Source organism: Mustela erminea, chromosome 7, assembly GCF_009829155.1.
Source record: "Mustela erminea isolate mMusErm1 chromosome 7, mMusErm1.Pri, whole genome shotgun sequence".
NCBI lineage: Eukaryota > Metazoa > Chordata > Mammalia > Carnivora > Mustelidae > Mustela > Mustela erminea.
Window position 1 is genome coordinate 121,501,511 of NC_045620.1, and position 16,577 is coordinate 121,518,087.

The 16,577-nt window shown below is 60.7% G+C and overlaps 1 protein-coding gene across 3 annotated transcripts; it reads right to left on the reverse strand.

The window, feature by feature from the left end:
• Nucleotides 1-95: 95 nt before the first annotated feature.
• GAREM2 (GRB2 associated regulator of MAPK1 subtype 2) lies at nt 96-16,521 on the reverse strand. Of its 3 annotated transcripts, none has more exons than XM_032353098.1 (6): nt 16,354-16,521; nt 12,732-12,872; nt 7,122-7,252; nt 5,386-6,420; nt 4,089-4,258; nt 96-3,599 (listed from the first exon to the last, which is right to left on the reverse strand). In XM_032353098.1, exons 1-6 carry the CDS (start codon nt 16,466-16,468, stop codon nt 2,585-2,587), a joined length of 2,607 nt encoding a protein of 868 aa, XP_032208989.1. In that variant the 5' UTR covers nt 16,469-16,521; the 3' UTR covers nt 96-2,584. The 3 variants fall into 3 exon arrangements, with proteins under 3 accessions (XP_032208989.1, XP_032208990.1, XP_032208992.1); XM_032353099.1 differs by lacking the exon at nt 16,354-16,521 and adding an exon at nt 15,786-16,070; XM_032353101.1 differs by lacking the exon at nt 16,354-16,521 and adding an exon at nt 10,848-10,930 and having other exon boundaries at nt 12,732-12,817.
• Between the last annotated feature and the right edge of the window lie 56 nt (nt 16,522-16,577).

Consider the following 16,577-nt stretch of genomic DNA (forward strand, 5'->3'; position numbering starts at 1 on the left):
CCTGCTCCTTTTTCTTCTTTGTCCTTCTGGATTAAGCCCCCTCCCTTCAAGGATTTAGAATAAAGCCCTGGGCTTTTTGGGTGTGAATGTGTTGGGAGAGTTCTAGACAGCACCTTGAGAGAGAGACCGTGATGATAAAGGGAGACTTAACGCACTAAAGCCTTCGGAACCTGGCCGTATAGACCTGCTCCAGCAGGCTTCCGCTTGCCGTGGGAGACAGGCCTGACTGAACAGAGCAGGTGAAGTGCCACAGGCTTGGAGGCCAGGTTGTAAGAGACCTCCTTCCCCAAATTGTAATGCCTTGTGGTACCATGGCACCCAGTGCTTTTCGTAGTGGGACTCATGTGCTTTCGGGATGTTAACACTGGAGTGAAGCAGAGGAGAGACTATTTTCCTGGCCAGTAGATCCTGCTCGTCTTGGCTGGCCCTGAGCACGGAAGAATGGGAGGATCACCGGAGACCACATGGTGAGCTGTTCAAGGAGTGCCCGGCCAACCCACTGGCGCTCTGCCCTCCCGGTGCCCTCTGGGCCGGGGAGTCCCTTTGATCCTGTGCCAGCGGCAGCAGACCCCGGTGTGTGGAAGCAGCCTCGGGGCTCCTGCCCAGTCTGGTGGAGGGGCCCACACTACACGTGTGCAGAACTGAAGTCCCAGTACGCCGTGACCCACTGCTCCTGCCTCTGTTCCACGTGCCGGTGCCTCGCCGACCCCTGGCGCCAGCTTTGCTGGGGCCCGTGGACAGAGAGCCTCCCGCTGATTCCACGGACCACTCCCAGGTGCTGCGAAGCCAAACCCTAAAACCGAGTCACCTGTGTGCTGGGATTTTCAGATGATCAGTAGGAAATAGGGAACGGATGCTCTACGCAGAGCCATTAATGGGATTCTAAATGGGGGCTCTGGGAGGGCGTCAGGCAGCCGTTTGGTCAGTGCAGGAACTTAAACTTGGGCGCCGGCTGAGGACAGGGAGCTTTCCAGTCAGCAGCACTAGGAATTGGGTTGAAACGCTGGTGAGAGATGGAAGGTTCTTGTAGGGGAGGGGCTGAGGAGGGGCTTTCGGAAGGGAACCCAGGAGTGGGCCACGTGCACACCCCACTCCAAAGCCCTCCCCTGCCTGGAGGCCCATGCCTTGTACCTGCCGGTCCCCTGGGCCCTCCAGAGGAAGAGGGTTGACACCCAGAGTTGCCCCCCGACTCCTGTTCAGTGCTCTAGCATTTATTTCACAAGTCCTTGAGGATTCACAGAGTGATCGGCAGGGAAGCCCAATGCTTCAGCATCAGCGTGTGTGCTCTACTTCCGGACTCCCCTTGGCCCAGAGCGGAGGCGACTGCCCCGGGCGCGAGCACCAGCGTGGCCTCACTATACTTCAGAGGAAAATGGAGCAAATAAATATCTAGGTAGGTAAGCTAGGTAAGGCAGAAGAGAAGGCTGGTCTGGCCGGGGCCTGCCGCTAGTGGCATGAGGAGAGTTAGTGCAGCCCCGGGGGGCGGGGGAAGGGGGACCGGGAGAGTTGGGGGTGGGGGGACGGCTGGTTGGACACAGCGGCCAGCCTGCTCCCGGTGCCAGCAGACTGCCACGCCCGGTTCCAGGCCCCAGAGACCTGACAGGCATAGGCACAAGCACAGGAGGCCTGGGCTCCAGGAGCAAGGAGAAAGCCGGTTTTCCCAAACCACGGTGCTTTCTCTTTCCCAACCATCCCACCTAGGCCAGTGACAGACCAGAGAAGGACACCAGGTGTTTGCTGGAGCCCAGTGAAGGGGGCAGGAGCCGGGCAGAAGTGGGAGTGCTTGGAGGCCACTTGCCGCTACAATCCAGGAGCAGCTGACCTCAATCTACCCGCTTCTCCAGGGAGTGAGAACCTCAGACCCGACCCGACCCAACCCGCAGGACGGAAGGCAGCAGCGGGGGCGCTAGAGACGTCTAGAACATCGGCCTCCCTAGCTAGGTGAGCGGGTCAGCGGCAAAGCTGTGCTCTTCTGGAGTCCTCCCCCACCAACCAGCGCCCTGAGCCAGAGCCTTGGGGCACAGCAACACAGGCTTGACACACCTGTGCTTGGGGCCAGGGCCCGAGTTCATACAAGGGGAAAGGAAGGGCATCCCAGAGATACAGGAAGGGCCCCCAGACTCTGGGGCGGCCAAGGCCAAAAGCCCACAGAGCACGGGGGCGGGGGGGCACTTGGGGAATTTGTGCTTAAATGATGGCCCGTCTGCCCTTGTCTCTAACCTGAACCTACAAGCTTGAGAAGTGCAAGATGTCTGACGCTCTCCACAAGGGCGGGGGAGGATGTCAGGTCACCATGCTGGCCAGCTTCTGACACCCCACCCCGCCCCGCCACCGTGGGAATCCCAGCAATGTGTCCCCGGGCCCAGGTGCACACCGGTGCCTCTCAGAACAAAGGCCAGATGCCCCCATTTCCCAGTGTGTCTCCCCTGGATTCCCTCAGAGGGGCCGCCTGGCTGCCTCAGTCTTGGCACGGATTCTCCTTGCAGGAGGACCTGCTCTGGGCCCACTGTCCCCCCGCGGACCCGTGGCTAACCCCGTGGCCTCCAGGCCAGCGTCCCAGCTGTGCAGCCGCGAGCTGGGAAGCTCAGATCTTGGGCCTCCAGCCTTTGATGAACTGCATGATCTTCTTGACCTGCAGCTTCGTGAGATGGAAGTCATCGGCCAGGATGTCCTCGCTGAGCTGCACAAAGATGCTGCCGTCAATGCGTTCTCGGGCAAAGAAGCTCACCACGTCCTCCGAGAGACCGATGAAACGCAGACTTCGAGAGACTTCTTCCAGGGAGAGCGCAGACAGGTCAGCAGGGGGCTGCCAGGAGGAGGCATCCCGGCCTCCCCAGCCTGCAGCCCCCTCCCGGGGACTGGCAGGAGGCCCTTCCAGGCGCCCCTGGGGCAGAAGGAGCCGTGCTCCGCCTGCCTCAGGCCCCTGCAGGCCCACCGGTGACAGCGGGGTGGGGACCTGCCGCAGTACCAAACCTTCCGGTTCAAAGGCCTTGGGGGGTCCAAGTGGCGAAAGGCAGGGAGCCCCCACCGCTCTGGGCTCCTGACAGCGCAACAGCTCGGGCTCCGGGGAACTGCCCTGGCGCAGCTCGAAGGGATCAAAGGGCTCCAGGGCTGACTCCTGCCACTCAGAGGAAGAGGACGACGAGGTGGGGCACGAGGGGGGAGCAGCTGAATAGGCCTGGCCTGGGGAGCCTGGACCTGGGGAAAAGGCAGGGCTGGAGGTAGCCAGGGGACCCGCGTTGGTGGTGGGCCCAGAAGAGGAGGCTGCTGAAGGGCCTGAGGAGTAGACAGGCCCCGAAAAGGGGTTGAGAGCTCCGAACGGAGCGAAGCGTTTCTGGGGGTGAGAGGGCTTGAGCAGAGGCGGGCAGCTGTGGTACGCCTGAACGGGGGTGTCAGCCCCCAGGAGGGAGGTGGCTCGACTGCTCAGAGGCTCTGCAAGGGCCCGGGCGGCCTGGCTGGGCTGCGTGGTCGAGGGCAGGGGTCCTGGGGGTGGGCGGCTGGACGACTCGCCCGCCTTGCAGTCTCCCCAGGTGCACGGGTAGCAATAAAGGGAGTAGGCGTCCGGGGACGGAGAGCCGCTGCCGCTGCGGGAACCTGTCCTGTGGGCAGAGAGCAAGACACGTGCGGAAAGGTAAGCCAGTGCAAGAGGGAAACGCCACAGGCTCCTAGGGCAGAGCACAGCGCTCCGCCGGGCCAGAGACTGCCACTCGGATCTCAGGAATGCCTGCTCGCGCCCCAGCCCCCAAGGCCCGAGACCACCACCACCCCGGCCCCGGGTCTGCCCGTGTCTGTCTTCCAGCCTCTCCCATCCCAAGAAAAATTAAACTAAACTGAATTACATAAACACTTTAATAGAGCAAGGAGCAGTCCCTGTGGCCGATCCCAGGCTGGAGGGAACCGGAGCAGGGTTCCCATCCACTCGTCGGGAACAAGCTGAAGCAGGAAGGTGGAAAGCAGAGCAGCGGCTCATCCGCTCTGGACGGCAGGCCTGGACTCTTCCTCCCTTGGCTCTGGCTCCCCTCTCCCGGCCCTTCCCCTCCTCAGTCCCCCTCAGGAGGACCCAGCACCAAGAGAAGGCAGGGGCTCACCCATCCTGGAGGCCAGATGAGTAGTAGGAGAGGCTGGAGCTAGGTGAGTGGACAGGCTGCAGCTTGGGGAACCGCGGGGGCACCGGGGGGCTGCCCGAGAGCCGGCCGCTGCCATTGCCGCCCCGGGGAGGCACAGGGGGGGCATTGAGCAGGCGGCACTCCTCCTTCACCTGCAAGCAGAAGGCCATGACTCCACGCCCTGTCCCAAGCAGTGGACTCTCCTAATTCTCCCTTTCCCAAGCAGCTGGGTGAGGAGGGTGTCTGGGCCTGACCCTTTGCCATGAGACTGCCTTTGCCTTACCTCCAACTACTCACCCACCCCACCCCTGGTAGCCTCTCCAGCCTGTGTCACTCTGAGAGAGCCCACATACACCATCTCCCACGGCCTTGGAAATCCATCGTGAGTGTAAGAGAATACAGAAGTAGATCAAAACAGGTTAGTCAACCTAGTCCCTTAAGGAAAAGGAAAGTGGGGGGCGCCTGGGTGGCTCAGCGGGTTGAAGCCTCTGCCTTCAGCTCAGGTCATGATCTCAGGGTCCTGGGATCGAGCCCCGCATCGGGCTCTGCTTGGTGGGGAGCCTGCTTCCCCCTCTCTCTCTGCCTGTCTCTCTACCTACTTGTGATCTCTGCCTGTCAAATAAATAAATCTTTAAAAAAAAAAAAAAAAAGGAAAAGGAAAGTGGTATTGACAGGGAGAAGAAAGGGAAGGACAAGTATCTGCCATCTGTACCCCTTCTTTATAGGTCAAATACTCAAAGTGGACTCTCAGGGCTGTTAATAGCTATAGCCCATTTCTGTGGACAAGTATGGTTGGGAAGTTCTGCGTTAGGCATAAACAGGGTTCCTTGGTGCAGGACTTCTCAGAGCCTTTAATAAACCAAAGTTCTGTGGCTCCAAAGTGAGGAGGGGATGAGCTAGGAATCATCACTACATATTTCTAGATTTATTCCATCATAGAACCTTCTTTTCACTTACAACTTAAAGGATTCCTGTTCTGTGGGACCTTCAGAGCCCATCCCAAATTCTTTCAAGCTAAAGACCTACTAGCATCTTTATCTCCAGAATTTCCAATGCCACGGCCTCTAGCATCCTTTACTACAAATATGCTCTTATGTCTTTCCCCTTGTTCTTCTCCCCTTCACCTGCCTACCCCACATCCTGTCACACACTCCAGGGGCAGGAGCCTGGGGCTCAGGAGAACTTGCCTCTGGCTGGCCACCTCCGCCCCCTGAGAAGAGCGAGCCCCCAGCTCGGCTCCTTGCCTCCCACCCTTCCGGCCTACATCACGGCCACTCACCGCCTCGGACTTGGGGGGGACGGGAGGCGGCGGTGCCTCAGGCTCCAGGCGGGACGGCCCGGGGGCTGCGAAGGAGATAAGGTCCGGCCCCGGGGGCGGCCGCGCCCGGCCCTCTGCGAGGCCTTCGGCAGCCTGGTGCGTCCACAGCTCCTCATAGGGGATCTCCGCGGGCGGCACGGCGGGATCCTGCGCGCTGGCCCAGTCCGGGCTCACGTACTCCTGGTCGCCATCGCCGGGCGGGCCGGGGGCGCGCGCGAGGGCTGGGACGCGCGGGGGCGCGGGCAGACAGAGGCGCGCGCGGCGCGGGCTGGCGCAGTCGTCGGTGAGTTCGGCCGGGGCCTCGCGCACGGCCGTGGAGTACTCGTCGGGGTCGAAGCGCTCGCGGCAGTAGGAGGCGCTGTCGCGCACCAGGCGCTCCACGCGCGGGTCCCCGGCCAGCAGGCCCTGCGGCAGCGCGAAGCGCGGCGTGTCCGTGAGCAGCAGGAAGTGCAGCGGCGCCGGGCCCTCGCGGCGCAGCGCCAGCCCCAGCACCACGGTCTTGGAGATGATGCTGACCAGCTTGTAGCAGTGGCCCTCCCGCACGGGGTGCAGGTCGTAGGGGTTGCGTGGCGGCCGGCTGGGCACCAGCACGTTCACAGGGAGCCGCACGCGCTCGATGATGGCGCGCACCGTGTGCTCGCCCTCCTGCATCTGCAGCTCCAGCGGGCTGCGCGTGCTGAAGCGGCCCTGGCACTGGAAGGGCAGGCTCAGGCTCTCGTTGGTGCGGTGGTTCATGCAGATGAGGCAGGGCATCTTGCCCTTGATGGCCCTGGTGCTGCCGCCCGTGGCCCCCGCACCCCCGGGGCCGCCGCCGCCGCCCACCCCAGCCAGCGCCCCAGCCCGGCCCAGCTTGCGCAGCAGCGTGGTGAAGCGCGAGCGCTCCTTGGTGGTCTTGGCGCACAGGATCTCCGCCTGGCCCATGAGGGTGAGCTCGTCGCCCGCGTGCAGCGTGAAGTTGTACACCTCGCTGTCCTCGCTGAATTCGCCCGACACCACCTGCAGAGCCCAGAGACGCGGGGAGGCCTTAGAGCCCCAGGGAAAGCCACCCTTTGCGGAGCGAGCATTCTTTGGGCTGAAACCTGATCAAGACCACTGGACTAAGGGGTCGGGGATGCGCCTTCCGTCCTGGAGAGGCCCCAGAGCAGCTGTGCAGCCTTGAATGAGCTACCTCTGGGGCCTTCACTGCCTCCCGTAGTAACTCTCACTTGAAAGGACTGCTGTGTGTAAAGTGACATCCTGGGAAAATATCCAATAAATGAGAACTTGTATTATCGTTATCTTTACAGTTTGGGCAGTAATAATGCTCCATCCACTCAACAAAGCTACTGTGAAGAGAAATGAGTTGACGGATAAGGGTTGGTAAACAGTAAAGGGTGATCCGTACACAAGCGGGGGGACTATTAGTACTGCGTCCCCCTCAGCCCCTCAACAACCACTACCCCTACACCAGTGGATGCTAGGACAGGCTGCCCTAAAGGTCTCCAAGTCAGAGCATGATGCTTCATACACACTTACTCCTGCCTCACCCCCTTTTCAGAAAGTTCTGCAGGCCAGGGTCATTCACCTAACTCTCCTGATACGGTCCCATCAGGCCAAATGCCGTCGAGGAGCTGCCAGGAGCCACACTGACACTTTCTACCTAAGGGCAACCCTCCAACCAGTGTCGGGGCACCCTGGCTGGTGTGGTAAGGACTGACCTTGACACTGAAGGTGATGGCTTCCATCACAAAGATGCGGTCAGGGAAGACGCTGGCCACCTCCTCCACGCTGCTGAAGTACCTCACTGGCTCCCGCACATCCCGGGCCTGCTCCAGGAGCTTGAACTTCCCTGCAAAGGAGAACACAGGCTGCTAGGGCAGGCCTGCCTGCTAGTCCCTTCCTGCCACGCTCATCTCAGCCAGTCCCACTGGAACTCCCGCAGGCAGGAAGACAGCTTTGCACTAGCAGGAGGCGGGAGATGCTGGTCGGCTGGCTCAAGGGCGAACGTGAACACAGACTTAGCATCTAGCACCCCAGGGAGGGCTTGCGGGTGGGTGAGGAGGTTAGCAGCTGCCCGCCCAGAGAAATCCAAATGCAGAGAGGCAGCCGAGCACTCGCACACAGAGCTGGCCTCTAGCCCAGCATCACTGTGGCACTGGAGATGCTGGCTTCTGGCTTTGTCCCAGCCCCACTCTGACTTGCTCTGACCGTAGACGAGTCCCTTCCCTTCTCTGAGCCCTCATCTGAGGGTGCTGGAGCAGGAAATTTGGGGCCCTGTCTCGATCTGGCATCCAGTACCTTGGGTTGCCGATGCATGCACACCGCTGCACTGGGCAGACGAAGGGCTCGGCCATAGGCCTTGGAGGCCCCAGAACCACTGCTCAGGCCCCAGCTCTGTTCCCAGCCCCTGGCCTGGTCCAACATCCAGCCACACTGTCCCAGAGGCCTCTGAACTGAGCCCAGCAAAGTCCCCTCCCGCAGAGGAGGCCTTCCAAGCCTGAAATCCAGGGCGGCTTTGGCTGGCTCGGTGGAGGCCCCCAGTAGACACAGACTTATAGAGGAGGAGGCTAATCCATGAAGCTGACAGCCTTGTGTAAACAGTCACACCTCACTGGCCACACACGTGTTATGTGCCCACCGACTTGAGCACAAAGACAGGCTGTGAAACTCCCGGACGTGCGGATGGATGACCTCTTCTCAGACCTTCCACAGACAGAGGGGCATCTCGGGTGAGGGGACAATAGGCCAAGGGGAGACGAGGTGGCTTTTAGCTTCCACAGTCTTCCTGGGGGTTGCTGCCATCACGGCCCAAGCACGTATTTGTTCTACAAACAGTTATGGAGCACCCTCTGTGTGCCAGACGTTGGGCTAGACCCGACAGAGGGTGCAAACCTAGGGACTCTGACAGAGTGGGCGTGATGGTGAGCACCCAGGGAACCTGGAACTAGAGAGCCAGAGGACCACGGACTTAGAGGCAACCTGCCTGGCAGCCCGAGGGGAGCTTGGGAATGAGAAGAGTTTTATGGAACAAACCATGCACACGGAAGAGCTGGCATGAACCAGACCAAGTCACAAGGGCACACTGCTGCCCGATGCGGGGAGTCCCTGTGGCCTGGACTTAAGGGGAAGACAGCAGGGGACGTAGCACCCACGTGATGAAGAGCTCTGGATGCCAGATTAAGGCGGAAGGATTCCACTCAGGAAAAAATGAGTTCTTGGCTTTTTGGCTTTTCGTTTAAGTTCAACCCCAATGAGATCAAAGTTTTATACCTGAAGGGCACCAGTGGGGAAGTTGGGGCCACGTGTGCTGGGCCCCCAAGATGGGCCCCCTGGTTATGTCTCCAAACAAGGTGAGTGAGGACTTCGCCCAGGCCAGCAGTGAGGAAGACAGTGACACTGACCATTCAGGACAGAAAGGCCCAGATTGAACTTGCGCCTCTGCTCTGATCATCAAAGTCCTCAATGAACCGCGAAGAGACAGAAGCAGAACGACCAGAATCACAGTGGAAACATCACTTTTGAGGAGTTGTCAACACTGCCTCACAGAAGTGGCACACGTCTTTAGCCAGAGAACTCTCTGGAACCATTTAAGAGATCCTGGGATCTGCCCAGTCTGTAGGCGGCCATGTTGATGGTTGCCACCTTCGTGACATCATAGACGGCATCAACAGGGGTGCAGGAGAATACCCCACTAACTAAGAACCAGAAAGGAAAGTATTTCGATAAAGGGTCATCTGAGCCTCTGAAAGGAAGGAAGGGAAGGAAGGAAAGAAAGAAAAGGAAGGAAGAAAAAGCATTGAAAGCAATTAGAGTGTTTTGAGCAACGAAATGCCAAGATCCAAGTTGAGCTCTGTAAATAAAGTGGGGCAGCCAGTCACGGAAACCAGGGTCCGTGCTGCAGGGGGGCCGGGGCAGCAGCTGGGGGAAGCGCGAAGTTGAGCAGACCAAGAGGTCTGCAGAAGGAAGACTGGTGCTGGATGAGGAGTAGGCAAGGGAGGACTCGGGCCACCGGCCGCAGCACAGACGGAGCTGGCCCAACAGACTCTTCGTGCCAGACAACAAACGGAGGGTTGCTGGAAGGAGGTGGGCAGGGAATGGGCCAGACAGGTGACGGGGATTAAGGAGGGCACTTGTCCTGAGCACCAGGGCTTGTAGGTAAGCGATGAATCCCTAAATACTACGCCTGAAATGAATATTACACTGTACGGAAACTGAAATTGAAGTCACAACTTGAAACTACAAGAAAGGAAAAGAAAGAAAAAAAAAAAATGGAGCTGGCAGAGCTGCTAACTGAAGCCGGGAACCGGAAGTGACACGTTGTGGAGCAGAGCCAGTCCTGGGACCAAGGGAGGCCCTCCAGGGGTGTTGGGGGGTGCGGCGAGCATTCCGGGGCAGGGCTTGGGGACTCCCAGTCAGAAGGACAGACTGAAGGTCACCAGCCCACGGGAGGAGAAAAGACAGCTCAAAGAGGAAGAGCAGAGATCTTAACCCCCTGGGAACGCTCTTAGCAGAAAAATGCCCACAGCTGTACTCCTGGCACGAACACAGACACCATTCTGTACACAGTGTGGGGGATCCTGGATTCCCCAAAACCCAGCCGGAATCCCAGACTGAGGACCCACCCACCCGGCCTCCCCAGTGCTGGGTAGGAAGCACAGCGGGCCAAGGACCGAGTCCATGAGCATCTAGAAGCAGGAAAGAAGGGCGAGTGCCCAGGAGAGAGCTGGGAAGGGAGTCCTGCCCCAACCACTCTGAGACCCTCCTAAGATGTGCCACAGCCCTTGAGGGCAGCAGGGATTGTGTGGGGACCAGCCTGGCAAAGAAGGTCAGGGGTCAGGTGGCGGGAGTTGGGGGTGTGCTGCCCCTCCCTCACTGGGACCGCATCTCCCCCCACCCACACCCACACCCACACACACACACACACACACACGCACCCCCAACCCCAAGCAGCCATGCAGGGCCAAATGCCCACTGCCCCCTGTGGCGAGAGCTGGAGCCAAGTCAGGGCTGCAGCCCCGGGAGGATGTGGCCGGTGGATCGATGTAACCATGGTAGCCAGCACCCCCCCACCCTCCACCGCAGCCTGGGCCCAGCACCGGTCATTACTTCAGGAGGAAGGAAGGAAGGGAGCCCTCCCGGGACTCAGGCGCTAGCCCCTGGAAGCCTTTACTGCCCCTGCAGCCTCCTCTCCAGCCTTCCCCTGCCTGAGACGCCCGGCCCCGCCCCCCTGCAGGCCCCACGGGCCCAGGGACCTGCCCCTCTACCCCCCCCAAAGCCTGCCCCGGGTCCCTGCCCTCCCCTCCTAGAACACGAGCATGCTGCTGCTCAGTGCCCCATCCAGCCCACAGCAGCCCTGCCCGTCTCCCCGTCCCCCCAGCACCCGGGCCTGGCAGCCATTCCCTCAAGAACGATGGTTAAATGCACACACTTGGGGGCGGACAGACCTGGTTGTATCCCATCCCTGGCACCAACCAGCTGTGTGACCTTAGGCAAACAATTTAATCTCTGTAGGCTTCAGTTTTCCCATCTGTGAAATGGAAGCATACGGCTTAGCTCCCAGAGTGCTGACCAGGGCCCCCCAGCTTCGAAGTGGGGGCTACCTCAGAGCAGCCAGGTTCCCCCTGACTCCCCCCATGCTGGGCTGCCCTCCCCCTCCCTGCCACCTCCCCCCACCCCTCCCAGGTCCACAGCCACTGCCCCAGCCCCGTCCATTATTAATTCATTAGGAGGAACTGGGCTGTGCACTCAGCTTCCTCATTACTCCGCCTGCTCCTAAGGGGCCTGGCCTCCCCTCCCCCACTGAGCCACCCACTGGAAAGATGCTGATGGAGTTGTGCCTCTCCTGCAGGCCAGCTGTCACCCCATGACCGCACCGTCCACATGCACTCAGAAGCACCAAAAGACATAGGGGAAGGGCTAGAAGCCGCCCACACTAGAAGCCTCTTCCCTAGGAGGCTGTGCCTTGGTTTCCCGGATTTTTAATCACACAAATGAAATAGGACAGTAAATTCACTCTTCTGATAGTGAGGGCTTTTTCTGATTTTTTTTCTCTCAAGAAGACGACCCGGGACCTCTTCCTAGACGGACACCAGATAGATCCCTAGCAGGGGAAGTTTCTAGCTTCTAAGCAGGCCTTCTCAAGGGCTCAGGACAGAACCCCAGGTCAGAAAGACACTTGAGAGAGTTTTTTCATCTTTTAAATGGGATGTGAGGACTCTGAGGGTTACCAACTTCTCAGGGTCGTTGTAAAGAGCAGAAGCCTTTGTCTTGGTCCTATCTCCCTGGTTCAGAGGAGACCCAGGAAGGGCTGGGGGTGGGGGGCAAGCTCCTGGAGCTCCTGGAGCCTCGTGTGAGTTTAAAACGGAATAAGACTTTCTCACAGGGTGACCGTGAGGATAAAAGGAGGAAATTCTCAGCTCAGTGTCTGGAAGGCAGCCATGGGCTTCACACACAGGATATGTGAGATCGTGGGCTCCCACAGGGGCGTTGCTGGGAGGGGGCCAGATTCCCATCCTTCCCACCCAGGTGACAACGACCCTGCATTGCCAGGGTGGTGCAAGGAAGCACCAGCCCGGGAGCGAATCTCCCTGGGTTCTAGCCCACACTCTGCTGCCCGCTAGCCAGGTGACCCTGGGCAAGTCACTTCCTTCTTAAACCCTCCGTTTTATCATGTGTAAAATACAAGGGCGATGCTTTCCAGCAGAATCCTTTTCTCAAACAAAATCTGCTGAAGGATATCGATATCATATACATAAAAGACAAAAGTAGTTCATGAGCATAATCTTAATTAAAAGCTTAAAATTTTAACACTTATAAAGTCAATCAATGAAAGCAATGAATTTAACACAAAAATTGGGAAGATCAGGATTACAGTGGCCAGAAGCAGCAGATAATCAGCCCAGGCATCCCTTCGTTTCTGAAGCACATCGGTTACACGCTACTGAGAAGATCCTGGCCACGTTCTCTGCGAGGGTCTGTACAAAAGAGGCTTAATGAGGGCAGCTCGTGGCACACACCCCACATCGCTCACTGGGGTTAAGATTTGATTCACAGCAATTTGAGAGTGTGGGCATTTTTTTAATCAGTTATTTAAAATCTATTTTCAAATAAAATGTGCCTCAAAGGTTTGCAACAAGAAAACCAGGACTCCCCAGAACAGTATGAAAACCACTGGACCCTAACCCTCACTGCCCCATTCCAGCCAGGCCCTCGCTCTGCCCTGTGCCAAGCAAAGGGTGATCAGCAACAGCTTCTTCCAAGCCCCACCCCCTTACCCTCCTGCCTCCACCCCCAGTGGCTCTAGGTCATCTGTCCCCGGCTGGGCACACCTGGGTACTGCAGGGGGATGTCAATCTTGGGTCCGATGACGTAGTGGCCCTCCTCCAGAGTATGGGCTGTCACGGTTGTCCACTGGCGGCAGGAGTGAATGAGCAGGATATCTCTCTCACTGACCCCCTCGGCATACTCCCCTGGGAGACAAGGGGTGAAGAGGAAAGAAAGGTAAAGCCAACATCAGGACGGGCAGAGAGAGTAAGGAGACGCACTTCTTCCTGAAGACCCTGACTGGGGACAGCTCCCCACGATCCTGTCTAGGTCAATGCTCAGGGGACAGGCAGTTCGCCAGCTGTGGCCTCAGGGCTATGAGTCATGCCCCGTCTCCCAGGGCCCCCAGCTCCGTCTCCCGACAGGGCCCCATCAACCAAGCCAGCCATAGCCCTGAGTCCTTTACCAGCTGTCCCAGGTCTAGTGCCGCATGGGGCCCTGGGGAGGGGGGAAGTGGGAGGGGCCCCTCCCAGCAGATGAGCCAGCCCTGCCCTCCAGGAGCACTTAGACCTGTGAGGAACTGAGACAACAGGCCACCTTTGATATTGAGTGAGGGCGTCTGGGCACTCCCAGAGGGGAGCAGCAAACTAGCTGGGGGCGGAGTGGGGACTTACAGAGCAGCAGACACTAGAGCTGGCCCACGGGCCCACCAGCAGGATTCTCAGCCCCCTAGTCAGTCCCCAAGCCAGGTGAGGAGGGCCTTGTTGGAAGCACAGACAGGGCTGAGACAGGGCTGTCTGCTGTGGGGCCCAGCTGAGGGCTCCTCCAGAGCCATACATCACTCGAATCAGAAGAAGAGCAGGGCTTAGAGGAACAGATTCCTGCCTCTCCCATGGGCAGCCCCTTTTCACCCACTGCCCCAGGAGCCTCCTACACTCAGGGGACCTCAAAGGAGAGAGAGGAACATCTCAGATACCTGCTGGCCCCTCTCAGAGAGGCTGTTTCTTGGCTCTCCCTTTGTCAGCCCTTCACCCTCCCAGGCTCTGGAACACAGTGTTGAGGTTGGGGCGGGGGTGGTACTTCGAGGGGGGACCTAGTTCTGGGGAGAGCTGCACTGGGGCAGAGGTGTTGGGAGGGGCCTGGGCCTAGGAGGCTCCAATCCCAGCAACGGTTTCCAGGGGAGCCGGAGGGGCTGGCCCAGCTTCCAGGAGGCCCATGGAGCGGTCTCTGGGCTGCAGCTGGTGGGCAGAGAGGGGGTGGGGGATGCCTTCTTCCCAGCCTTCTCAGACACAACTTACTAAACTGCTGCCACCCAACCAAATGGGAAGTGGTTGATCCTGATGCCAGAGGGCTCCATGATGGGGGGGGGGGGCGGAGGATGTGTTCAGGTCCTTGGGGGAGAGCCTGGCTCCCATTGTGTTGGTGGGTGTCTGATCCTTTCTCTCCAACCCCTCCCCTCCTGGGGCAGAGAAAGCTCTCCTAAGCCCCAGCTACCCCCACCCCCCTTCCACAGGGACACCGGCCACAGCCACACAGGGCACACACCAGCAGCCATGGGTCATGGTCCCCAACAGTTGAGCCAGTACAGCCACCTGGCCCGGTGACAGGAGCTCGTCACCCCACTGACACAACTCAGTCCCACAGCACCACGAGGGGGACTTCCCAAATGCATAGACATTCAAGGACCTTTAAGACTTCAAGACACACTTTTGTTCACATAGTCACACTCATGGTGACCACAGCGATAGCCACCACGGTCACAGACACCCAGACCATTCACTCATCCATGGGGTAAGTCCATAATCTTTACTCGGTAGGATGTCTTCCTTCCAGGAGGCTGCAGCCCAGCCTTAGGACAATAAACTATGACAACCAGAGCACAGGACTCAAGTCAAGGGTGCCAGAGGGGTCATGGGAGTCCCAAAGAGGCCTGCCCAGACTGGGGAGCTCAGAAAAGACCCCCAGGAGGGAGTGATGCCAAAGAGGATGTGTGGGAAGTGGCCAGGCAGAACCGAGGGCCCGCTTAGCCCATTCACAGGCAGACACATACAGCCTTGATGCTGACACGGAGGGTCTCGGAATCACGTGCTGACGACCCAGAGAACAAGACTTTGGGCTGCTGAGCACCTCTGTCCAACGGCGATGGCCCCAGTCCCGACGCCGCCACGGAGTGCGCCCAAGAAACACGCCGATGCTAACAGTGCCTACCCCTCGCGGCCGCGGGTCGGAGGAGGGGCTGCGGGCCCCATGGAGAGGAGAGGAGCCTGTGGCCGCGGGCCCCATTAGCATTCAGGGAAGCGAGTGTGCCAACGCGGGCCAAACCCCTATTCTTCTCACACACAAAACCCCCGGCCTGGCTGCCAGCCCCGGCTCCCGCCCCTCCTCCAGCCGAGCAGCTCCCCTTCCTCCAAACGGTCCCCTCATTCCGTGCAGCCTCCAGGAGTCCCCTTTTGGGCCCCCACGCACAGTCCCATCAGCGGAGCACCCGGGCCTCTGGGAAGTGGGGCAAGACGTGGGGGAGGGCCGGGGACCCAGCGGCACGCCCGGCGGGAGGGCCAATCATTCGGGTCTCTCCCCGAGGTGGCCTGCCCGCCTGGGGCCGCACACAGCTCCCCAGGACACGAAAGGAAGGTGCAAGAAGGGACCCAAGAGGGGCCAAGCTGGGCTGGGGGCGGCGGCGGTGGGAAGACAGAGACCGAGGCCCAAGGGATGCAGAAGGATAGAGGTGAGAGGCGGGAGACAAAGGGACAGAGGGGGCGCGGCCCGGGCGGGGCGGGGGGGTCTGAGAGCAGCAGCGAAAGGGATGCACCGACGGGGCGGGCACGGGGCCTCCGCCACGCTTCGGGTTCTATCTGGCCCAGAAAACTCTGTCCCGGCCCGGCCTCAGTGCCTGTCCCGGTTTTCTGTCCCGGTGCCCGTGCGCAGGGCCCAGGAGGCGGCGGACCCTCGGCCCTCGGGTCCCGAGTCTCCAGGGAAGGCGCACCGGGAGCTGCGCGGGACCGGCGCCGGGAGCGGGAGGGCAGGGGCCACATCCTCACGGTTCCTCCCACCCCTCACCTGTCCGGAGAGTCCCCGATTTCCCCGCGGACCCCCGGCCGCCCTTCCCAGGGCCCCGGTACCTGGCCCGAGGCAGGCGAGCGTGGGCAGGCGGCAGCGGCTGACGATGAGGTCGAGCGGGAAGGCGCCCATGCTCCAGCGCAGGCCAGCCAGCCCGGCCGCCAGCTTCTCCATGGCATGGGCGCCCCCGGGACCGCCGTCCCGGGACCCCCGACGGCCAGTCCCGCGCGGCCCGGGCTCGCGCGCCTGCCGCTACCTCCTGGGGCCGCCGCGGCGCTCCCCGCCTGGCGGCCCGGTCCGGGCTGCGGGAGTCACGTGGCAGGCCTCCCCGCGGGGCGCCTGCCCCCGCCCCCCGGCCCTCGCCCCACCCCCCCGGCCCGCGGCCGCCGCCAAGTCCCGCCTCTCCGCCCGGAGGGGGCGCGCCAGCCCCCTTCTCCGGGCGTCCAGGTGACAGCTCAAGACCGAGGACCCAGGCGGGCGCCCGGAACGAACAGGAAGACTCGCGGCGGCATCTCCGGGGCGAGGGGCAGCCTCCTCTATCCCGCCGAGTGCATCTGGACCCCCTTTCCTCTCCGGGAGCCGCGCCTCTCCTCGCCCCCTCGTGCTGCCGCCGCCCGCCCGCCCACCCACCCGGTCCTGCTCGGCTTCCCGAAGCTCCTGCCCGGAATAGGGCAGCTGCGCTCTCGGCCTCCCTGGCCTCCATCATCTCCAGCTTCACACGACGAGGCCGCCTCGTTAACCCCATTTTACTGATGAGCAGACTGAGGCTCAGAGAGGTCAAGGGGCAGCTCGGCTTGTACCCCGGTTTGACTACAAAACCTACCGCCTTCCCCAGTACTCGCCCCCTGAGCCCC

Bases quoted from the DNA above. Each gene is read 5' to 3' on its own strand.
- GAREM2 (XM_032353098.1), bottom strand. From the start codon at position 16,468: ATGGGGTTAACGAGGCGGCCTCGTCGTGTGAAGCTGGAGATGATGGAG. The intron at 12,873-16,353 runs GTGGGTGGGCGG...CTTGTCTCCCAG, and splicing joins GGGAAGCCGAGCAGGACCGG to GGGAGTATGCCGAGGGGGTC. The intron at 7,253-12,731 runs GTGTGCCCAGCC...TCTCCTTTGCAG, and splicing joins CATCCCCCTGCAGTACCCAG to GGAAGTTCAAGCTCCTGGAG.